Source organism: Ischnura elegans, chromosome 7, assembly GCF_921293095.1.
Source record: "Ischnura elegans chromosome 7, ioIscEleg1.1, whole genome shotgun sequence".
In the NCBI taxonomy this organism is placed as follows: domain Eukaryota; kingdom Metazoa; phylum Arthropoda; class Insecta; order Odonata; family Coenagrionidae; genus Ischnura; species Ischnura elegans.
In genome coordinates this window covers 45,234,169-45,259,254 of record NC_060252.1, presented here as the reverse complement: position 1 = coordinate 45,259,254, position 25,086 = coordinate 45,234,169, and the positions used below count along the sequence as shown (strand labels likewise).

At 37.9% G+C, this 25,086-nt stretch overlaps 3 protein-coding genes across 6 annotated transcripts in view; 2 read left to right on the top strand and 1 right to left on the bottom strand.

The window, feature by feature from the left end:
- The window catches only part of LOC124162367 (paired box protein Pax-6), a 188,002-nt gene extending 181,425 nt beyond the window's left edge, over window positions 1-6,577 (top strand). For both annotated transcript variants that reach the window (XM_046538881.1, XM_046538880.1), the window contains one exon: window positions 4,777-6,577. In XM_046538881.1, the coding sequence (XP_046394837.1) occupies window positions 4,777-4,868 (92 nt within the window). In that variant the 3' untranslated portion in view covers window positions 4,869-6,577. The remainder of the gene's footprint in view (window positions 1-4,776) is intronic.
- Window positions 6,578-7,893: 1,316 nt separating this feature from the next.
- Window positions 7,894-13,840, bottom strand: LOC124161945 (transmembrane 7 superfamily member 3-like). The gene is made up of 9 exons (XM_046538214.1): window positions 13,639-13,840; window positions 13,207-13,557; window positions 12,831-13,090; window positions 11,132-11,315; window positions 10,889-11,047; window positions 10,655-10,807; window positions 10,471-10,568; window positions 10,222-10,384; window positions 7,894-8,720 (listed from the first exon to the last, which is right to left on the bottom strand). Exons 1-9 carry the CDS (start codon window positions 13,769-13,771, stop codon window positions 8,425-8,427), a joined length of 1,797 nt encoding a protein of 598 aa, XP_046394170.1. The 5' UTR covers window positions 13,772-13,840; the 3' UTR covers window positions 7,894-8,424.
- Window positions 13,841-13,853: 13 nt separating this feature from the next.
- Window positions 13,854-25,086, top strand: part of LOC124161944 (ankyrin repeat and SAM domain-containing protein 1A-like) — a 228,709-nt gene continuing 217,476 nt past the window's right edge. Inside the window, exon 1 of one of the 3 annotated variants that reach the window (XM_046538213.1) lies at window positions 13,854-14,085. In XM_046538213.1, the coding sequence (XP_046394169.1) occupies window positions 13,982-14,085 (104 nt within the window). In that variant the 5' untranslated portion in view covers window positions 13,854-13,981. The remainder of the gene's footprint in view (window positions 14,086-25,086) is intronic. The other 2 variants (XM_046538211.1, XM_046538212.1) reach the window with 2 other exon arrangements.

Genomic DNA, 25,086 nt, shown 5'->3' with positions numbered 1-25,086 from the left:
AATTATACGCTCAACAGCGTCGATTGCTGAACTCTGTGGTGTTTCCACATCTCGTTTGGATTAATTTTTTGGACGAATTTTAAAATGCTCTACTATACTTAAGAATGTTATAAATATGAATATTCACTCATTCAAGAATTTTTCCCAATGTTGTAGAGAATATTGTCATCGCTCATTTTTCTCGTAAAAGACCCACTGTTGCTCGGGTACTTTTCGAAGTCTGAAGATGCTTTTAAGGCTCCTTTGTGGTCGCCCACCCCGCGATAATCCAAGCGGAGAGGGTAAAAAACAATTGTTATCCTCCGATCTTAGAAAGACGTAGAGGCGATTATTCTATGGTTTTGTTACCGCCGACCCAAATTTCTTTGTCCATGTGCGAGTGAGTGAGGGATTCCTTCTATCTGAGCGTTAGTGGGAAAAGGTTGGGATTTTAATCAATCGTCTCCCTGTTCTTAATGAAACGATCCCTCATTTTACTGCGCCTTTCAATCCTTGCTATAGGTTCCGTCCTACCTCCGGGCTCAATGCGGCGGCGATCCTTTTGAAGCTTTTATGGAATCGCGGAGGCGACTCCTTTGCGATACACTTCCGGGTAATCTCTCTTTTTCACCTCTGACCTCATTCATTCATTCATGCTTCTTGTGTTACCTGTTTGGATGCCAGTTTGTCGAAATGCGTTGATAAGCTATTGCATTTCTCACGTTATATTTTGGGGCTCTTTCGCCAATTTTCATTCATTATCCGATTGTAATGCTGAAAAACTGCGTAAAATAAGCAGGGGTGCCGACTTACAAAAAATATTGGGGGGGCCCAAACCGGGGACCTTACCCCGGTAAATTTTATAAGTAGTGAATTTTAAGTTTTTTAAACGTTTTAGAAGAGTCATATGATCAACATTAGAACCCTGATCACTCGAATCTCGATATCTGGACACTCCGGGGAAAAATGACTAGCCTGACACATTTTTTCCTCACATCTGTAACGAATTTTTGGGGGGGTTCGGGCCCCTTCAGGCCCCATGGAGTCTTCGCCACTGAAAATAAGTGATTTTGTACGTATTAACGCGCAAGAGTGAAAAGATGACTTGATGTTTTACCTAGCTAGTTTACCTGTAAGGCAACCGGGAGATCCGGGTTCTACTTCCGGTTAAGTAAATTTTTTTATGGAGAATTCCATACCTACTTGCTGTAAATTTACATGATTATGATACAGGTTGAAAAAAAGAGACTCGTATTATTCCGTTATTCGATCCGTCGTCTAATTTTCGAGCTGAAAAAAATCGACCACCAAAACCCTTTCACTGATAATTTGATGACGCCACCGACTCCGAACGAAATGGTCGCCACGTCTCAGCTTTTTCTCGACCTCGCGCATTAGGCTTGTGTGTCTCGTTGCTGTATACACTCTTGTGAGAATTTCCTTCCGCTAATGAGCAGTTCTCTCTGAACGAGCTAATGAGTGGAAACTATAATGACGCTACCTACTTATGAAAGGTGGATAACAACTACAGAATTTTTTTACGTTTAAAACATAGGATAATGGCTGAACGAACGAAAATGGCTGAAGGTTTGTTTTCGTCGTAGTTTATCTTCCCCTTCCATCTGCTGAAATCTTTTAATGAATTGCTATTTCGCTTATAAGTTAGCCACCCCAATACATGAAAATTTGTCGGGAATAAATACTTAAATAATAGATTGATTGTGTCACGCGAAAATTGATGGAATTTGTTCAATATTTGAAGTAAATGAAAGCGAACACTTTTTTATTCCACGTGCATTTAATTTTCGAACCGTTCCGACTCTTTGAGTCATCATCAGTATTATAAGCTTGTTTTAATGTAAAATTTTTAAATCTTGAATGATTAGCATTAATAGTATTTTATAATCCCTACAAAAGGACTCTAGGGAGTATAAAAAATTGCGGTATTGAAGTTTCTAGGGAGCCATATAATTTTACTTCAAGATTTCGTGTTACCTATTAACTCTTTAAGATTTATTTTTTAAATTAGCTTTTGCGTGCGACTATTTAATGCGACAGCAGTTTCTTTTTTCGATATTAGGAGTAAGAAATTCGGTTTAATAATATCTTGGCTATCAGCGGCGATAAATGATCAATTATGTATACATTGGAGTGCGAGAAATAACAGTCTCAGGTTTGACACAGTTACCAGTACAGTGTATCTCAAAGGCAAAAATCACAAAGGCTATCGTTGGCGATGGAATGAAGGCGATAGAATAACCGACGCATGCGCACTCCGATCGACGTCTACGGGCCAATAGAAGGCCATATCACCTTTGTCCTCGGTGGTCACTCGAGACCTCCTTTCGCTCGCAATCGATTGGATCCTTTGGATGAGAGGACTGAAGGGAGCGGGCCCCCACTCTTATTTTTCTGATCCAAGTATATCAACCTATCACGGGTGAAATCTACTGATTTTCACGGTCAAGCGTGGCAGATGGAGCGCAAAGAAACACGGAAGAAAATTCCTGGAAGATATAGTTTACTTTCATTTTACATCACATCAACCGATCTGAAAACCAATCATCCCATTCCTGAATTGGATTAAGTGAACATGACTCTGCATAAAATACGTAGAATCGTCAGGTTGCGAATTAACCTTGTTATCCGATCGTCAGTATCACAATAGCAGATCAGTGTATATTTGGGTGGAAAATAGCGCGGGAAGAGCTAAAATGTCTTGATTTGTTGGATGTCTAAGTTTAGAAACAGTTTGAGCGTGTTTATTGAACGTTAAGCTGTCTTATTTTTCCTACCATTTTTATAAGTGCCTGACAAAATGTAAAAATGCTTCGCTTGTTTCGTTGTTTGGATAGCCAATATGCCTACAGCAGATATCCATGTAGGAACTCTTCTGAGCAATGAAGAAAAATTAATGAGATAATTGTGTAAATGGTCTGAGAAGTAGAAAAGGAAATATAGATGGCAACTCAATTGACACTTGGCGGTCAAACAGGCGAGACAAGTCGCAGAAATTGAAATAGTCCTTGAGTGTGGAACGGACGTTGGGTCAAGACAAGTACTGCGCAAAGCGAGGAAGGTAGAAAGAAGGATTTAGCCGAAACAAACAAGTTATTTCCTTGAGGGAAAAGTTTCTAGACAGAGTACCTAAAGCATGATATTGGGAAAACCTGTGCCTCATAAGTGACTGCGTGAAGGGTATGTATTCTTGGATCATTGCGATGATGTGACAGTGGATAAGAATGGAAGAAGCGTTGGACGTATGTTAGTAAAGAATAATAATGATGAAATAGCATGTGAACATACTAGACGAAGTGTCAGAATTTAAAAAGAAACAAATTTCGTAAAGAGTTGTTTTGGTGATGACCCAATTTTATTAAGTTAATTAACAAATATTGGTAAAGTCGTATGACCACGCGGAACTTTCTTGGGGCGATTTTACTAGCGGTTTGGGAATCAAAGGTTTTAAGTTCGAATCGTGAAGAATTTCCGTAGAAAAATTTGTAGCGAGTCCTATGTAGCTGAAAAATGTTCTTCTCCTATCAAGTTTCCATCCTAGTAAAGTAGGAAAATGTTCAAGCACATGTGCGCTACATACATTTCAATAAAATTTTGGGGAATCAATTATGAAAGAACGGAAATTTTATGGAATACGAAGCACCCACTATTGTCTGCACAGCTCGGGCAGAATGCCTTAAGTTGCGAGTCAAAATTGACGGTGACACTCTCTCTTTGGTATTGGTATTCCATTTCTATAACCAACCGGGAAACGTCTGTGGGTTGTGAAAATTTCTCTTTTGAAAGTTTGAAAACAAACGTGGAAGTTTGAATATTTCCATTTTTTCTGCAAACAAGTCACCTGATTCTCTTAGCGAATCCAATTAAGCCCAATCAGGACTGAATTTCCCAGCATTCTCAAAGCGCTAATGCGTGAGCATCTACCCGCTTTTGACTTCGCATCTAAGCACTTGTAAGTGATGCGTTTATTGTCAGAGACAGCCTGTTAGAGCCCTGCAGGTATTCACAGAAGTAGCGTTACGGCTTGCTTGTGTCAGGAATGCAGTTCACTTGTGACACGCCTCGGGGGTTCCCCAAGGGAAAAGCTCTGTGCCGCAAGTATTTATGCGGTCCCACCTCTCAAACCCCAAAGCAATCAGCACGCCTCCTCGAGGCTTTTTCTCAGCGAGCCGTCCAGCATTCGAAAATAGAGGTGGCACGAAGTCGCAATCGAATTCCCAAACCGTGACGAATAATTTTTCAAACAAACCAAAATTCCATCAGTAAAAATTTGTATATGAACGAAGCTTTTATTAATTATTTCCCGTGACGAAAAAAATGCATCGGCACACCGGCCAATAGACAGTCACGGTCTTTACATACTGCGAGTTAACTCGCGTTGAGGACATACAAACCTCCTCAGAAACATGGAGAAAAAGGAAAAATGATAATTTTAATGGTTTGAATTGGTTTAATAAAATTTAAATAAAATTTATTACCGTGGACTCCTTGGTCCCTTAGAAATTGATAAATGTACAACAAAAATAATTCATTTACATAAACAATAAATAAATAAAATATAATGAAAATATTTTGTGAGGGGAGTGGGCTGAAGCTCCCAAAACGTATATGCCTTGGGGTGTCTCCAATAGCGGAGGCTGCGTATTTTTCAACTGTGACGCGGGTTTATCCTAATGAATATCACTGGAAATCATAATTTTATTTACGCAGAATAACTTTTTACAATGTAAATAAATAATAACTCTTTAACAATGAAATCTTATTTTTCATTATTCACAGGAGTGATCTCAGCGGGGGTCTCTGTTCCGGTTCAGATACCGAGTCAAGCGCCGGACCTGGCATCCAGTTACCATTGGCCGCGAATCCAGTGATCACCACCTTAAGACGGGAGTCGAAGACACCGATCCCGACTGCGCGGTGGGATGCCCGCCGCTTCGCTCGCCCCAACGGTTCATGTCTTCTGGGAAGACCACCCGCGAGAAACCTCTAGTGCGGGCGAACTTTCTGGAGAGCTCTCCTAAATTTTCCAATAACACCTGCGGATGAAGAAGTGGGGGTACCCCGGTGACCTCTAAATGGGTTACAATCCCCTTCGGTCCCTCATCGTAAGGGATGCACGACCCCAGATCCTCCAGGAGGAGGAGGTTAATGAAGAGAGCGGGGAGCAGAAGAAACAATCCCCCACGATTAGGGGTCTATAGTTTTGCACGGACGGACTTCTGACTCGTTCTCATTCACAAATGTACCGTGCTGTATTTTTTTCTCACAATGGGACCCGGGTAACAGGGTAGTAGGCTATACCGCAGGAGCACATGTCCCATGTAATATTCTTCCACCGTTTTCAAGATTGATATGAGTGATTGATGAAGTATAAAACATTTCCCGCCCAAGTCACGGGAAATTTTTTTCGAATAAAATATCGTGTTTTGAATTTAGATCGGCGGGATGAGTTCGTTCAAGGAGTTGACGAGATGGTTTTATTCTCCCTCTTTGTGTCTAAGGAATCGAGGGAGGCCATTTAATGTGTCGTTAAAAAAATTAAATGGGTTGTCGGATCGTGAAAACGCTCGTCCCTTGAATTTTGCAATATATACAGTGTATCATATGAAGATGTAATGAGAATTGTCGAATCGTTTTTCAAGACATAATTTTCGAGCTCTTTGATGCGCCAAGGTGATATATTTCTCTTTCTTTTCGGTTTTAAGAATATTATGATAGAAAAAATAACTTGAAGTGTGGTTTCTCTCTCCATTTTCACTGCGATGTAGTGCATTTTCGTTCGACTCGTGGTGAACCAAGAGCTCGAGGGTTAATTTACAAAAAAATACACACATGCATATATATATATTAACATATATAATGAGGGTCCAAGAATAGTCTTGGGATTAGGAATGAGTGTGTGAGTGTGCGTTTTGTTTCGTTGGCTGTCTCGTATAAAAAAAAGCATAAAAACACATGTGTAGTGACATCTCACCCCCATCCTTGAACCATTTTCCTGCATTTGAAAAATATGCTGTGGAAAGGCAAGGAGATCCCTGGTCATTTCCCAAAGTACACCAACCTTCTATAACCAGTTCATCTATGAGCATGTACACATTCCTTCTTAGCAAGTCTCCATTCCTTTTACCATTTCCTCCCGTGTATTCATTGCCCTAACAAAGAAACCTTTCCCCTAAAAGAAACTGTGTATATGTAAAGACAGATGGTGTAATTTTCATTGATTATAGTCATAATTAGTGATGTAGAATTAAATGGTCGTATTTAATGTCAAAGAAGCATTTTGTAGTTCCTATGTCAGATATTGTTGGTTTCATGAATTATTATACAGTATATATTTACCCTGTATCTGCAAAATGGAATTATTAATTCCAATTATTTTAAATCATCAGAAAATTTGTTTTCCCAACAATTTCTTGCAAATAATTTAGAGCTCCACTTGCATTGATATAATGAATTTCATGTCGTGAAACATTTTGTTACTGTGAACATGTAAGAAGGAAAGAGTTGAGGAACAATAAATTAGCTGTTTTTAGAATGTAGTATTCAAGTGGAATCAATAAAATACTTCTTTCGTTAGGAATAAAACTGTCATAATTTCAAGTGATTTGTGCCTGAAAACTTAGCATGATTTCCCTAGTCCTATTAACTCATTTTTTTCCTCAACTTGAAGATTGGAATTGACAGCGTATTGGTAAGAGCAAAGCTAGTAACTTTACCCATGCCACCTCCGAATGCAAGTGGTTCTGTTGATGTTCCACAGGTTCAACCAGGATTTGAACCAATGACTTCTCTGTCAGAAGCCAAGCGCCACTCACGTGGCCACTATGTTCCCTAAATGGTGAATCCAGAATATTTTCTCAGAGATGAACCCAAGCATATATTTCTGTGTTGGGGAGAATTCCAGGGAGCGCAGGCAATTTGAAATAACATAGGTAATTGGATGATTAATGAAGATATGCAGGTCTTCTTGGAGAGAAATTTTGTATTTGTTTTGCTAATAGAAGCCCAACACCTCCAAAAGGAGGGAAAAATTTGGTACATAATATTCCTTTGATGCCCAGTTTCATATTGATTGAATTATTAATATCAACAAAAATATGTTTCTATTAGATTTGGAGAGGTGGCTGTATTTCCCTGTTTCCCCACTGGATCAACAATGCTCACTTCAATTTGTAAAGCATATTAAAAAAGGACATCAAAAGATTTTGAACAGATATAAATAATACTTAAAGCCTGGCCATTTTTGATGAAAAATGCTTAATCTCAACGTTATAATGACCATCTTCTTATTTCATGAAAGTCCCATTAAAAAAGAAATTATTATTCTACCTATTGACCAGCTGGCTGATAACTATTGATATTGTCTGAAGGATATACTAACAACGTTTGTTCAGGAAATAAAATTACACTGGGTGTGACCCGTTTCATTGATACGCCATTAAAAAGGCATAGATGAGTTGATGGAGTTCATTCAACCGCTTCAGAATTCAAAGGAAATGACTCGGAGGCTGACAGAGATATTAAATTCTTTACTAAAGATATTATAGTTTTCTCACCATTAGCAATAAAATATAATTTGTTTTCCCCATGTAATACAGTTAATTTAAAATGTAACAGGATTTATTCTGGGATCCATAAGACCTCTCCACCAATGATTGCAGAAGATGGCATCTTTCTGATTGAATGAGAAAGGCCTCAATAAAAGTGAGGAAAGGGACTAGCTACTCATACCAATGGCTTATCCTCAAAGTTCAAAAACAGCAGAGGTACTACGATTAATGTATTTATGCTGACAGTTCTGTCCACACAACATTTAATTTGCATTGCTATGAAATGCAGTGACTACTGAGGATAATGCTGATCAAAAATTGGAGATCCAATAAAGCAACACAATAATTGTAATAATCAAAAAGCATTTATTCAACAGTGATAGCTAACAAAATATTTGAAAAAATAAAACGTTTTGTAAAATGACGATACATTTACTATATTAAGATCTTGTCTTACGGCATAGCCTAAACAAGGAAATGTTGTTCTCATCAGCCATAACAAATATTCAAAAGATGACTATATCCAACTTTAAAAACAAATTGCCCATTCATATTTACAGCAAGTGGACAATATTTGAGCTTGCATGCAGCCATCACCAATTAGCTAAGCAGTGGAGTAACCAAATATCACAGTAAATATTTTTCTTGGTGGGCTATGTTATGGCGATTTTTAAACAATTTATTTACAGAATTAAAACTTATTTCAAGTAAAATATATGGCAGGAATAATCATTACATTACATTCTTACATCATGCATTTCAATTCAAAAATGCTGTGCTGTTTAAGAATGATGCCCACACATCATTCATAGAAATCATAATGTAGGGATTGGAATGTCAATAAACTTCAACTCTCACTTGGCAAAGTAGCCTAATTTCATGCAGCATTATATGTCGGAGCATAAATGATGTGAGGTGCTGAAGGTCTCAAAGTTGGTTCAAACACATCATCATATCCCTCGGGAGGGGTGCGCCTCGGAATTCGTGCGTCAACCAAAAGAGGAGTCCTTTCATCCGGAATCCTGTTTGCAGAACGATCAGGACAGCACCATTTGAAAAAGCCGCACGCATCCCTGGGTGGAGGAGGAAAGGGTGGGCTGGCCCGTTGCAGGAAGAGCTGCATTGAGATTCCAACAACAGAGAGGGTAAACCACACCACCGTCAGGGTGAGATCTGTAAAAAATTGGGGAGAGACAACTTTAAGACTGAGGACAAATCATAAATTATCAATATCACAACCCACGCATAGAATTAGATGAGACAATACCAACATTCCCAAAAATAACTCTCACTTATCTCACAATCAACGATGCAATCAATTTTTCCCTCCAACACAGTAATCGTCATCTGAATATAACAAGGCCATTCACTCAAAATTGCAATTCATTTTCAGAACTCGGAAGTTGGAAGGGAAAGACATCTACGATGAAAAATAAGTATCTTCCCCACTCAAACATTCCCTCATAATTTAATAACAGGAAAACACAAAAGCTTCTGCCCACTTTTCATGAGTGGATCACAATACGAGTTCTACTTCATGAACTCATTCAGGGAAAACCATTCATTGAGAGGAGTTGCTCACAAGAATACTATCAACATTTACTTTTATGAGGTCGAGGAATAGCTGAGAGGTCGTGAATCCCCATGCATCAACTTATCTATGAAATGGTTCAGCCCATCATTTTTTGGCCGTGAATAGCATGAAAAGTAGGGAATGGATTGAGAAATGGAAAAATACAAATCTCTTCATTTGTAAAACTCCATGACAATCAGCAATAAATGGGCATTTGTAATTGAGCCCATTGTACCACCCAAAAACCATCAGACTCAAAAGTTGATCTCAAAATATGCATGGAATGCTTAAACAGTAGAAAAAGATTCTTTGGAAGAAAATTCACTTACTCCTGATTAACTTTGTGGTATTCCATCATAAGTTTTCCTAAATATCACACAATTACTTATACCACTTCTTTTTTACAGAGCGAGACCCGGGTTTCAATCTTCAGGCACCTGAAGATGATGATAATTCATTGAAACCCGGGTCGTGTTCTGTAAAAAAGAAGTGGCATAAGTAATTGTGTGATACTTAGGAAAACTTATAATTTGGAAGCTTAATTGGTAACAACTTTTTATGCAAACGCAGTGGAGGTAGGCTATTTCATAACAGCGACAGGTAAGCTAATTCATAAGAGTTGACCATAAGGGTTTTCTGAATTTGGACCTCTTATGGACGATGAACATATGTTACACATTAATGGAAAAGTAGTATATTAGGACTGGAACCATAACAATAAGGCATAACTAGGTGGTCTATTCCAGTTCTTCAATTTGTGTGACACTGAGGGAAAGTCTCAAGTTTATCATAAATTAAGCTTACCCCTTTCAGAACTCTATTATAAATGAATATTAGACCCTGGATAAAATGGAGTAAATCTTAACAGGATGCCCTTAGCAAATAATAAATGAAACTCCATTCCTCAAGCATTGGTGAAGCATGAAAAAAATTTGGCAATATTATAGCTTGCGCATACTTGCTCATTATTTCATGAAATGATTACAAATATGATTCCTATCATCACTGGACCACAGAACAAGTTTAATGATGAAGCACTGCACATATGCATTTTTCTGACTGAAACAACTTAAATAAATAATTTTAATCACAAAAGATTACCTTTGAACTGAAATGGTGGACTTATAACAGCAGTCCTGAATTCAGGTGCGATGGCCCTCCTGATGGTGTTTAGAATAATATATTTTAAGTTACTTCCAATGTAATGATCAATTGGAACAATTACAGCATATGCTCCCAACACACCACTTGCAACTATGCATGCCTGAGGAGAGTCAAGAAACAGTTATATCAGTGCACAAAGTTACAAAGTTAAAGAGGGAACCAATTTTAAACAAGATCAATACCCACCTTATGGGACAAGTAAACTAAAACAGAGGGTGCAGAGAGAACGAACACACCAAAGGCTACCCAGAAGTTTATATCACTATCCATAAGGTCAACATCCCCTGAAAAATTGGATTTGGGACAAAATAATAGAGCAAAAATACTAATATAGACATCTTCAAAGTACAATAATAATGAGGACACTCACCCAGTCCAGCAAAGAATGCGATCGATGCAAGGAGTACACCCACATTGAGTGAGATCAATATGATGTGAAAAAATGGCAATGCACATATTTTCCAGAAAATTACACAAATGAAGGCCAGTCCAAGCCCAAAGCATATTGATGCAGGGTAGAGACCTGAAACATTGAAATAATGTCACGCATTAGACAAAGAATTAATCTTCAAAGCAAACAAGAACATAGATGGACACAACTTACCTAACTGAAGATATGGATCAAGTATTAAGATTGAAACGAAAGCTCCACTGAGGAAAGTATGTATGAATATCTGTGACTGGAAGAACATGTGCCCACAAAGACAGAGAAAAAGACCCATAAAAAATAATACTGCACATACAACTTTAGCAAAAGTGGTAGCTGAAAAAAAAGAGTAAATCATTAATACAGGGCACATTTCAATACAAAGGAAAAGTGAAGCTTAACTTTATGATCTATACATACTTAAGACCTGACAAGTGTCAGCCCATAACACTGTGCTACAGGCATATGTTACAGCAGGAATGTAAGCTGATTCATATCTTTTACCGTTCTCTTCATACACAGCCACAATTCCATAAGCTGACCCAGTGCCTGTGTATGCAGCAAATACTCTCCTCATACTAGCTCCTTCAAGAGGGTCATTTACCTAAAATTGGTACAAAATTACCAGGGGTTATTCTGTGTGAGTCAAAAAGAAAACTGTGGCCCTTCCTTTGGTGCTAAGTATATTCCCACCATAATTGATAAAATATTCAAGATTTCTGACCTTTCAAGTACTAGAAGTGAATGAAAAAGGAGGAAAATTTATGAAAGAACACGCTCACAATTCTCAATCAATAATAAAATCACTACAAGAAAATACATGAGTTTGTACCATAGTAAAGAAAATCTAAAATGATACCTCAATTACAGATAACATTATTTTCATCACACTGCAAGAGTGAGAATTGAATGATTTTTATACATAGCATAACCCAAAAAGGTAACTTAATGTACAGAACTTAATATTATAATGAATCTTGATTTAGTGCCACTGTAGTTCACAGACGTCACACTGGGTGGGGAAAATTATTTTTCAAATGCTGTCATCAGGAGGGTCACTGCATTTTAAATTCCAGAGTGATACTTTTATCTGATTCCTATAATAATTTTTAATGTCATTAGCAAATATTTCTAGTTTTATTCCCCCTTTCTAAATGATTACATCTCATTGTGACACAAATGTTTTCAAACATGCATACAATTAGACAGGGGAAGGGGAAGTAGAACATTGTTAGCAATGGCTAAAATAAAACAATGGTAAGTTGCACAAAGGTTAAGAAAACACTTAGCTGTTTCACAAAATAAAATATATTGCGACCGGTTTCGATACAGCGTATCATCATCTGGCATTTATTGACACAAATTGAGATTAAGATTAAGGCCAGATGATGATACGCTGTATCGAAACCGGTCGCAATATATTTTATTTTGTGAAACAGCTAAGTGTTTTCTTAACCTTTGTGCATCATGAAGGAGTTTCACCATGTTACGCCAACCACCATCGCATTCAATGGTAAGTTGTTAAAGATTTTTAAACGGTAGCAATAGAAATCATGGATATTAACCCCTCCAATCGATTTTTCTTTGTTTTAGCACATACAGTACAGCTACAAGATAAACATATTAACTCTCTTGATTCATACTACAGCTACTCATTATTTTTCTGTGACTGATAATTATTACATTACTAGTTTTCATTGTGGAAACAATGAAAAAGATGATGCTGAATATATGACTCCAAGTGTGGAGTTACTATGACAAATTATACCTTATTTTCAAATGCTGAATTCATTACATATGATGAGCCTAAACGTAATCATCTAGTAATGAATCATTCTATCAATCTTATTTATTCTTATATGCGTCCTTGTAAAAGATAAAGCTTTAAAAAACATAAATTCCTGTTACATAACAATGAAAGACCATCACCTTAGAAATAAACGCATTTGAAACATCCACAAAAAGTGATGAGTTAGATAATTAACGGAGGAACTCGCTGATATAATAGAGGTCTTAACCCATTTCATGGAAAATTCTTGAAATGAAAGTGTATTCATGACGGTGTTGAAGTATTCATTGGAATAAAATATTTTGGTAATAACGATTTTTAACTAGTTACCTTTACTCCATTACTTTTGATACGATCCACGGTGAGCATTCTTCTAATTTGACGAAAATACGTGCTAGGAGTGTAGTCCCTTTCAGGCAAGAAGCTGTGATACATCTCTAGCTCCACGGATGAATATTCACATGATTCAAAAATACTTGGCGAAGATGCCGCTTGAAGGTCTACCCTTACCACAATTTTGTCATAACTGATTCCAAGAAATGGTGATATTTCAATGGGAAAGACCATATTGCAGCCACCCGGTACGGGAACTACAATAAACACATTGGAAATTGGTTACATAATGCCTCTGAACTCAAGTTATCCATTCAAACAGAGTTGACTTCACACATTTATGAAGCATCAAAAGAAAATATTTTCCACTTACCATTCATACCATATGCAACAGCAGCAATTAAAGCGGAGACATTCCTACTTATGTTAAAATTGGTGACATAAACTTCATAAACATCTGACAATGGGCTACTTGTCACAGGGACTACTAAACCAATGTTCGTACCATTAACATGATAATGCGGAAGTAGAGTTCGATTATATGATATTGTGAGGTTAAAATTGTGCGCGTGAGCCTGAATTACTAAAAACTGGGATCCAATAGGAATTTGTTGTTTGGTGATCTGAACTGGGATGGTTTCCATTGGAAGAATTGTTACTATTTGATCCAATACGACCATATCTTTTCCAAATATAGAGACTCCTGTATCTGCTGTATGGTCATCTATAAAAAATGCATGGGATGAATGAAATAATAATCATTATTTCAAACATAATGACATACCCTCACATCAAGGATACTCACTTTTTGAAAAATTTGCTGTCAATTCGCCGTTAGAGTAAGCCGACGGAGTTATGATGAAAAATAATGCAATAAAGTAAGTTAGATTTCTCAGAATACACGAGAAAGAGAAAAAAGTTTCTCTTTCAACACTCATTTTCACTTTGGAAACCTCGCTCCCCACTGCTCACGCGCCTCCATTGATTTTCCGCAGTCAGCTGTTTTAGTTTCACGATAGCCGTATGAGGGCTCTGTGAAGCCAGTAAGATGGCGGTCATCGATCAATGAATTTTGTGGTATTGTAAATTTGAGTGAATAGTTTATTTGTGTGACTTATCCTGTGCATTATAACCCGAGTTAATGGAACATGGGCAAGGACCACGAGCTGTTGGAAGCAGCCAGAAATGGAAACATTCCTATTGTGGAGAAAATACTGAGCCAGCGGGCGAAGAGGAGTGGCCCTCTTGCAAGGTGGGTTGTGCTTTTGGAAAGAAAACTTCGAATTATCTACGAATAAATGTAAGGATGGGAGAGCATACCGCTGCATTTATTTGCTCGTTTTGTGTTGTTCAAAAATTTCAAAGGGCTGTAGTTTTTAAGATTCTGCGTGTTTCACACGTTCAGCTCTGCGCTTCCACATCAATAATACATGGATAATAGTCATGTTTTTTGTAAAGATTAGGCGCTACCCTTGGGTTTTCATCGAGTGATACTTTCGTCGTGGACAAAGTGGTGTTATATGACATATCGTGGTTCGTAAACGGCTCAATCGTCTCGTAACGTAGGTATTAGGGAGTTCGTAAATCTTTGTTTTTATTTTGTCGTTTTATGATACGCTGTTTTGCCTATGAGTTCTTATTGTTTCTCATGTGATTGAAATTGTTTATTTATCAACGGAGAAGAGGTATAAAGGATTTAATTATTGTTTTTGGGATGAAGGGGTATATTTATACCCCACCACGTTAATGTTTCGCCTGCGAATGTAGTAGCCTCGGACAGCAGCGAATTTTACATTTAAATAAGTTTTTGCTTAATACTATACCTAATACGGTCATTAACTGTTAAAATTACGTCTTGGGAACAAAAATTATGTCATCTCGGTTTTGGCATGCGTATTTTCATTTCGAGTGCGTAAAAAAACTGAGGGGATGACTGAAATGGCCGGCTGGCAGGAATGTGGGTTGCGTCAAGCAGACGATGCGCGCAACTCGGGTGGAAGCCTAGCCTGGATCGCTGAGGCAAACCAGCAGCTATGTCTATCAATTATGCGAAGCTTTCCGTTTATTTACTTTCGTTCATTCCTTCTTCGTTCGTGGGTGTGCGAAGCGGGGGAACATTACTCAACAATTCGTCTACGTTTTATTCTCCTCCCACCCTACGCCATTTACACATACGGACGTACGTCGCGTGCGCCCACCCTTCCCCGAAAATTCTCCTACAACCCCTCCCCGCACGTACTCACCCTTTCCCCCTCCCCTCGGTCCATTTTGCCCGTAGTGTTAATCCCGCCGTCTGTATATCTGAGAGAGCCCAGCGCGCATGTTTTTGCCAATGGCTGACGTAGTCGCTCGCATCTTTGACGCGCCGAGGCGAGGTGCCTTCCAGGCGATGGGAGCCAGCGGTGTTTTCAGTATGCAAGGGAATGGGAAAATAATTGTAGCAAAATTTTATCATTTGTACTTACCGTTTAATTATTCGGCTAAATTTGAAGATATAATTGCCTTTGTTGCATGGCGATTCTTTGTGATAAATGTAATCTCAATTGGTGTCTTATCATGTATGCAACTCGAGGTGTTGTGAGAAGAGATGTGTTTGAAAGGCAGAATTGGTTAGTTATTTCCTTATTTTTCAAAATTAAATCTGGTCATTGGAACGTTGTTATTTACAATGGATACTAGCAATAGCTGAATTCACTCGTTCTCCCCCATGGTGGGTATAAGCTCGTTAAATTGAATTTTTAGGGAAATATAGGTGGTTGTGTCTATCCATCAACGGATTCTGTGTTCCAGCTACAGTTGTTGCAAAGGAGGGTTGTGGTCTAAGCGTGTAACTATCCCTTCCATTCTCAGCATGCCATCCTGTCCTCCTTTTCTTGATGTCGTCAGCGATATCTGCTGGCTGTTGCTTTTTTAGGTGATAAGCCGATAGCTCGGCTTATCTCCTAAGAAAGGCGGTTCGGCTTGGTTTGAATTTTTAGTTATCTTCATTAGGAAAGGCAGTGCCGAAGTCATCACTACAACCTGACTCACTTTGTCTGGGTTGGATGTGTTTACGAGATTTTGAGATGTGTTTCTATTTCTCTTCTTCTTTGCCTGTATCGTTGTTGACATGTCTAAATTTTCCCATAAAATACTCATTAATTTCAATATGATGTGCATAAATAGGGTTGAAATCGATAAAAATTATGTATTCGTGTCCCTAGAGTCGTCTTTGGATGATGTTGTACGCTGGTACGGGCCACGTACTCGCGGGTAATAATGGTATCTTTATGATTGCTTTGTTTCTGTCGAATGAGTCACTGGGACACTTAAACCAGAGACATTGCGAACAACCAAGGCATAGCTTGAGATAGTTAACGTATGCTTAAAATCTCCTACATACTGCGGTAAATCAATTACTTGAATGTACTATCTTGAAAAATTGTTTAGGTTTTTCTGTGTAATTTTGGCTACATGTGGACCATCAGTCGTCAGCTGGTGATAAGAGGTTGAGGCTTTGAAAAACATCAGAAAATTATATTATCTTCTGCGCTGTCATAACTGTACTTGATGTGAATGCCGTGGTTTTAAGACATTATTGCCTTTGTTGCATGATGATTGTGATACTCGCAATAATCTCAATAGGTGGCTTAGCATGAATACAACTCTTGGTGGTGTTGGACGGGACGGTATTAAACATCATTCTATTCCTAAGGATGCTAAAAATACCCAAATTAGTTAGAGAAATAGTTATTTTATTATTTTTAAGTAATGGTCACCAGTGGCGCGGCGAGGGGGGGGGGGTTTGGAGGATAAACCCCCCCACCCCTAGAGCTCAGAAATTTTTTTGCGTTTAATCCATTTTACTTAATTAGATTGATATTACTAATAAAATAGTGCAAGGGTTAATAATGAAATATCCCTCAGAAAGATGTAAAACTCACCATTTTGAACCATGTATCTTAAAATTCCGTAATTTATTAATCTCGCATCTACCGCTTATCCTGGTGGGTTTTCCATACTCCCACACACCCCGGTATTAGTTGCACCTAAACCCCCCAGCCCTAATTCCTAGCTGCGCCCCTGATGGTTACCGCTTTATTCTTTATTAAGCAGGAGAACTGTCGTTAATTCTCCGGTTTTAAGACTTCCATCGAAAAAATATTTTAGCTCTGAAGGTAGGGTGTTTGGCACTCAAAAATACTCTTCTAGTTAGAACACTGTGTGAATGTATTCGAAAAAAATGGGCAACGGATCTACCTACAGTGAAACCTCCGCTCATAGACACCTCTGATTTTCGGACACGTCTGGCTTAAGGACAGTATTCGATTCCCCGGTAGAAGGATATGAATTTTTATAAGGATAGAATCTCTGGTCTCCCAAATTCGGACACGGATAGGTTTAGGCACAATTTTACTCTTTTATGGACACTATTGTCATGGGCTCTCTGACCGATATCTCAATATTTAAAAATGGATTCAATTTAGCTGGCTTAAATTCATGTATTATAATAATTGCGGGGTAATATTAAGCTTAAAAAAAGGTTTTCTTTTGGTATTTCCGACTTACGAACACCTCTCTCTTACGGACACATTTTCGAGGACCTTTTGTGTCCGTAAATGAGAGGTTTCACTGTATTTCCCTAGTGCAGTGAGGGTCTGTATCTTTCCGCCTTTATAGTTTTCTTGCCCGCTCCTTTGTGGCAAACAGATGCGGCAGCTACCCAAAGGGGAGATCGCTTTACTGTCGCCATACGGGACGGAGCGGAGAGTATAAGCGAAAAGAAATTTTGATGTGGAGTGGTTTATTTTCATTAGTTTTTTTCCTAAGCAGGGATTTTGGTGGAGATTTAGCTCAGCACTGCTCTGCGAACGAAAAACGGAACTTTCGCTTTCTTTTGGTGGTTGCATCTCTGTCCCCACATTCATTGCCCCACGGAGTCGTCTGGTCGAAATTATCCCGAACCCGACCCAGTTCGGCGCCAGGTTTATGCTCCCATGTGGCAGATGACCGCTATAACTCGGTCATCGCTAGAGATGGACACCTAGGAAAAAAAGAATCGTTTAAAAAGTTTGAAAATAATGTTTTTTTTCTTTTAATTCCAGATAAAAGGAAAAATGCTTTTTATTCGAGTTGAAAAAATGTGAAAAAATGTTTCTTTCGTGATATTAAGAGATTCAATTTTACTGGTTTTTTCCGTATAGGTTATTATCTTGATTGGGTACTTTTGCCTCTGCATAGCCTCAATGGCTCATAAAGAATGTATTTTATATTTTTAACACAATTTTATGAGGAAATAGGTTTTCTAGGTTTGCTCGGCTGAAAAATTAGTCTGTAAACGCTTAGGGAAGTTCTATCTCTATATAAGATGCTGACCTTCCCGCCTATTGACCTGTTACCTTAAAATTGGATTACATTTTTATGTTTTCGCGTCATATGTACTTCCATAAGCTCCTATAAGAATCCGTTAACTTTGAAATCAATTCTATGATCTGTCCTAACCGATTTCTTAGAAATATTTGTGTAATTCAGTTAATTGAAATTATCTCTCTATGTTTCAATGATTCCTTTTCAAAACTTATCTTCGGAATAGGAAATATGTCATTTTAACTGCTCGGGAGTAATATGAGGATAAATTACTACGTAGCAATTATTTCCGGGTTAAAATAAAATTTAATGAAGGAAAAAATGTGAAATAATTATATTATTTGACGTTTAAAACATCCATATGAAAAGAGTTTTTTCCCATCACCAGTTATTACTGATGCTATGGAGTGCGAGTTAGGTAAATTCCTTAAGAAACACAGGAGCGCCCGAGGAATCTCATCGTCAATTCACATATATCAGGCGGAAGGAAGAAAGTATTTGCTTGAGTTCGTAACTGAAAAATTCTGATTAATTAATTAAATGAGGACTTCATATGTTTCCCTATTTCACACCCTCCCGACGCTTGGCTCCTTAACACGGGGGCCTGATGCCGGTGTTGAATGTAATATGTTTAGCTGAAGCAGAAGGTTTTATGGGTAGTGACAGGTCTTTCTTCTCCCGGGTTACAGTCATCTGCATTTTTTAGGTGTTGTTGTATGTGCAATATTTTCTTGTTTAATGTGTCAATGCATGGAGAAAATTGGATGTACACGATGTATTATGGAAGATTGAGCATCTAATTCCATTATTCTAGAAACAAAAGTGACTTTAATGCAATTCGTTGCTGATTTTCAGCCAAAAATCGTCAGTTTATGCGTTGATACATTTTACAAGATACCGGGCGGTGATAATAGTTAATTTACGAACATTTTTCATTTTTACATTCTCTCGGCTTCTTTCCTCACCGAATCATCTAATGCAATTAATGTAAGTTCGTGGTCTTAGCCATTATCTTATTTAGAAGGTTATATTATTTTTAAACTTGATTCTTTAGTTTTATGATTTTTACCCACTTTTCAAGTTCATGTTATAATGATCTCAATATTTTTAATTCGACATTATATTTTTTGATTGCTTCCGCCTATCATTAATATAAATTTTCTATTATTATAACCTGAACGAGGTTTCGAAATGGTGAGGACACCTTCCCTCTTATTCTTTGGCATATGCCAGTCTAATTTACGTACTCGGTCTGTAGTGAATTGCATCATCTCGCTTGATTCCAAACCGGTTTTCCGATCAAATCGAAATTTTAAAAGGTAATGAGGTTGACGTTAATGGGGATAGCCATATGTTTTATAAAATGTTTTAATTTTTAATTGTGTTATTCATTTTAAAATGATGTCAAAAAGAGCATCAAGCTAAAATAAGATGTAACATTTTTTGGTAACCTTTTGTGATCTATCTTCAAAACGAATTTTTGCCCCTCTGTTATTACAGCTGCGGGGATGAAAGTCGTTCCTGTATATTTATAAGATTTGACCGCCCAAGATGCCTCTCTCTTCAACATATGTTTTCGTTACTGTGATTCCTTATGTGACCTCGACAAGAATTCCGGGCTATTCCGAGACAGACAGAAATCAGTTAACATGTCCAATCTAAATAGCCCCATTTTGGTATATTTTTGTCTTCACCTTGCTTTGTGATAAATGAAATCTCTTAATTGTATCAGAGGTAGTACATGTCATCCGCTTTAATTATATTTTGGTAAGATTAATGATATCGACCGAAAGAATTTATATTGCTATTTATCCTCTCTTCGTGAATATTCTTGTTAATAGCTTGTACTTGGGTCGGATTTATCTCCATCTTTGACATTTCATCTTATTCTCTGCTACTTGCAAAACTGCTATGTTTATGTCTTAATCTAGAAAGTTATTTATTACCTTCAACGTTTTGATAACACTCCATGTAATTCTATGTACATCCCCCTCCGTGGCAAAAGATATTGGCAAAAAATCGTGATTTCGCTACTGAATTTTTCATTCTTTGTCCCGCTAACTTTCTTAAAATTGTTGTGCTTTCTGGTATTTTTTCTTTGGTTTCAATTGTTCGCATTGATTTTTTAGTTTAAAGTACGGCAGCATATTTTTAAAATCACTCAGTATTATTGTTTTTTTTATAGAACTGTGCCGATTCTTAATTTTGATGACAGTAGGGAGAGGCAATTTTTTCTCTCCATGACTTACATAAAAAATATTTTCACGCAATTTATTTTTATGCCTTTGAGAAAAAGAAAGTCTTTATATTCAGTCATACTAGGAAAATTTCGGCAATTGTGGGAAAGAGAACGAAACATCGTCTTAGCCATCGAAAATATCATCAAATAAGGTCGTAGTAAATACATATTATCTTTTACTTCAAGGCTTGCTATCAGCTGTACATTAATAGAATCAGAATATTGATTTTTACAGGAGTGTCTTGAGAAGGCATAAATAACCATTGATCTTAGATCGTTTTTTTTGTTGTACCCCTGCGTTTCTGGGGGAAGAGGAGAAAATGTTTGATTGTATATTCATATTTTACTGAGCAGAGAAATAAAATTGGTGTTACTCAGCATTTATTTTTATGTTCTTCTTTGGTTCAATACTAATCCTAATGAATTTTTATCCAACCCAGTCATTACAGATGCAGATTTGTAATGGGTAAATTGTTTTGACAGGATCGTCACTGAAATCTATGCATTTCCTTCCTCAAATAGTATAATTATGAATGGTTGCCATCCAATGCGTTGTTTTCATTGTTGGTATCTCGTAAAAGGTGTGGATTTAACCACCATTTCGGAGTTATTATTACAGTTAAAATGTTAGAGTTTTAATTTTTTGAAGACTATATGTATTTGTTTAAATTTTATGAAAGCATTCATCGAAGTATAGGTTGATGATCGCAACAAAATATTTAATGAACGCTAACACTGTCGTTCTTGATTAAGTGCGTAGTAAAAGTCTCGTCGTAGTTATCTGACTTCAATTCTGCCATTAGAATATGGGCAGTTCAGAAGAGAGCGTTGACAATAACGTCTTCGATTAGAATAATCGATTTCCGCTGAAACACCGCCTTTGCGTTAAGAATTCTTGTCTGCGGGGAAATAGCTTATAATTATTCTTTTTTATCGTTTACGTTCTCTTTCGATTGAATTAAACTATTAAATTATTATTATATCCGCCCGAAAGTAATGAAGAATTAAATTAACGCAATTAAATAGTGTTCAACCACGATAAGAATGGGTATGGCGGTTTATTCTAACCAGAAACCCTATCGCTGAGCCATTAGCCATTTACATGAACCTAAACAAGATGTGGAGAATTATGGCTGGTGCTGTAAGTGACGTTTCACATCCAGATCTCCCCTTACGATTGTTTTGTCTGTGTGTTTTGATTTGAAATCCCTATTAAAGCATATCATTAAAAAGGTAGTTTTGTTCGTTCAAGGCCGCAGTGAGCGGAGGTGCAAGAGTTCAACGTTCCCAAATGTTGTCTTAAATGTGACCCCTATAAATGCCCTCCCTCGCCCGTCAAAAGGACTTTTAATCGTTGAGTGGAAAATAATATTGGAAACTTAGAAATTCAAGTATTAAAAAAAAATCAATCCACGTCTTGTAGGGAAGGCTGCTCGGGTGCTCCACCGGGTAATATCCTCCATGGCAGTCATCCATCAGCAGAAGAGGCAGCCTTCAATACTAGCATACGCCGGGAATGCACCAGATCTTAGTTCTTAATTCACGTATTCGTAGGTAAAAAAGGACAATCTCTCCCGCCGTAAAAATCAAGGTAAAAATATGTGGGTTCGTTTCTGGACTGCTTTTTGAGTTATTAGCTAACGAATGTTGTAATCAAAGTAAAATCACGCAAGTTGCATACTTGTGGCGCTACTGTCCGCTCTAATTGCTCATAAGAGTGTTAACTTAGGTATTGAACATTCCATATGAACTATTATTTGCTTTTTACTCAATTGGATGTCATATGTGATGGAATCACTTTTCTTCAATACCATACAGAAAAAGTTTTAGTTTTGAATTTCACAGTCTCATACCTCAAGAGGTCCTCAAGGGCCTGAGGTACTATATCAGCGAAGGTCGTTGAAGATCATCACGATTTTCCTTATCTATTGCTCAATCTTGGTCATGGTGCGCTTAAAATTTTCTTTACATTTTAGGCCATGGGTAAATTTCGCAGCCCATACGAGGCTTTGTTCATTTCAGTGCTTGGAATTGAGGAAAAATAGACATAAAATCCACGTTTATCCTCAATTTTCCGATATTTACTCATGCGGTTTTGAAGCAAGAAATTGATATATCAGTATTTCATCGTCGAATTAAAACAGTATATATTACATCATTCACGATTTCAAAGCGACATTTTTGTAATTGTGTTCGGATTTATAGAGTTTTTACGCTGACGCTTGCCCGGAAATATCTACAAACACCTGTTGTAATATTATCAGACACTTTTTATCTACATCTACATCTACATAATACCCTGCGAGCCACCTCTAGGGTGTTTGGCAGGGGGTGATCATTCACCAGCATGCAGCATGCATTTGGACTCCCACATGCACACCACACCGTCCAAAACTACTATATGCTGTTAGAAATAATAATTGAATTAAGAAACATGCATTAATTTTTACATAGGTTAGTAGGCTACACTAAGTCATGCAATCTATTGACGAGTTCTATTGCTGCCGTTATAATCTTTTATTGATCATGGAAAAAATGACATTCGGAATCTGTCTGTTCGATAATCTATCTCTCTTATTTTATTTATATGATCTGATCTTCCGTAGTATGTTGGCGTCCGTAAGATATGGTTAACTTCGTCAGAAAAGACACTGCTCTTGAATTTATCTAAAAGGTTTAGGATATTTTTCAATCTACGGTCCGACAGAGGTTCCCATCCGAGTTTATCTAAGAGGTCAGTTAAATTCGTCTACATTTACGAGGTACCGTGCAAGCCACCAACAGGATGCATACCACGTGGTGATTCCAGGAATGCAGCAATCATCCTAGCCGTAATCAGAAACGCGCTCGCTTGCCGAACAACTCGTTACGTCAGACGTAAAGAGTCGCGGATTCGAGTGCTAAAATTACTGAAAAATAATTAATGTCGGCATAATTCAAGATGTATGTTTCAGTGCCAATATTGTCTTTTTATGCTATAACTGGAGTGTTACCTACAAAGAGTTTTCAGACAAAAATCGAGGAACTTTCGCTGGTGTTCTTTTTAGCAGGTTACGATTTCCGCCCATCGCGATGCATCGTTGTGTTGCTATGAAATATTTCAGATTTTACTGAAGTCCTATCGCTCGCGTTAATTTTTCTCCTGACGTTAAGAGTAGCGGATTCGAGCACTGAATTACGAGCATTACTGAATCATAATTCATGTCGGCATAACTCAAGTATGTGTTCTAGTACCTACTAGCAGGCCACCGCTGCTCGGAAAGGTTAGTACTCAGGGAAATGGGAAACTTGGATTTCATGATTATATGGGATTTTTATGTTTTTCCTTTCAGCGTGTCAATACGTGCGCCTACTCGGCCGGATGCCCAACTATGGTGGGAACTAACTATGATTGCAATCCGTGCCACCTTATGGAAATGCATAGCGGACAGACATCCTCTATATAAAAAAGATGTACGTTCGCTGGCGTTACTTTTCGCGTGCTACTATTTTCGACGAGGTAGTTATCGTGATGCGCCGAAACCATTCAGATTTGCGAATTTAACTCGAGTCGTATCGCTCGTGTTAATTTTTCCTCTGACGTAACGAGTCGCGGATTCGAGTCCACTTTTCCGGTCGTCGTCTGCCTTCCCCCTCTCCACTACCCTTCCTCGCCCGTCTTCCCTCGAGTGATCTCCCTTCCATCCCGCCTTTCTTCTTCAAGCGAGAGGGACACCCTCGGCGGCAGAGGAGCTTGAAGGAGCAGTGAGAGGTCGAGTGCGAGACATCGGGACAGGATAATCAATAGTCGTCGATCCGTGTGTTGGGAGCGCGGACCAAATCTTCGTACGTGCGGATCTTACTTCTCCGAAGATTGCTGAGCCTCGAGACGCCACTTTTCTTTCTGTTTTCTCTCTTCATTCCTCTCCGAAACACGTTCTTCGTCTCCTGTGCGATGAAATAGAGGGTGCTCCGATTCTGTTTAAAAATTTGTCTCCTTCTCGTGGGTGTTGTCTTCTGTCTAGTTCACAGACATCGGAGATGACTGCTATAGTAGTCGGCTAGGCGAATGATTTTAATTAATCATTTATGGCTGATCAGTCATATGTAATTTTTCCAAGAAGGAGAGGATATGAAAATTCTAAGCGGCTAATTCGCGTTTCATTCTTATTTTCTTCAATATCTTGACTTCCTTTTGGCTTCTTCTTTCTGGAATTTTCTCAAGATAGTTATATTCACAAAATGCAATCACTAAATTTGCGTTCATTGAATTGCACTGTGCGTCATTCATGATAAGGTTCTAGCTGCAACTTGCGTTTGCTTTTTGATTTCAGTCATATCCATTCTGTTCCTCCTGTACGTATTAATGCCTTTCAGTCTATTACAATTTGAATAAGCTGAGGCCTAATCGGCATTATTTTTACATGCCTGGATAAAATTATTTGTATTTATGTTTGATGTATGAATTGTATGAGAATCGCTAACTTGTTTCACTTAAAGTAACAAGATCGAATGCACTTTCTCTGGATTTCAGCGGGTATTGTCCAAGTTTAGGTGCTAAAATGCAAAATGTAGTTTTTTTCGTGGTTTTCCGCACCTATTTAATGTAATAAATTGATACGTAAACGAATTTAAGTAGCCGTTAAACTTTATTTTCGTATTCGCAACAGTCCCTTTTAAGGGCAGATG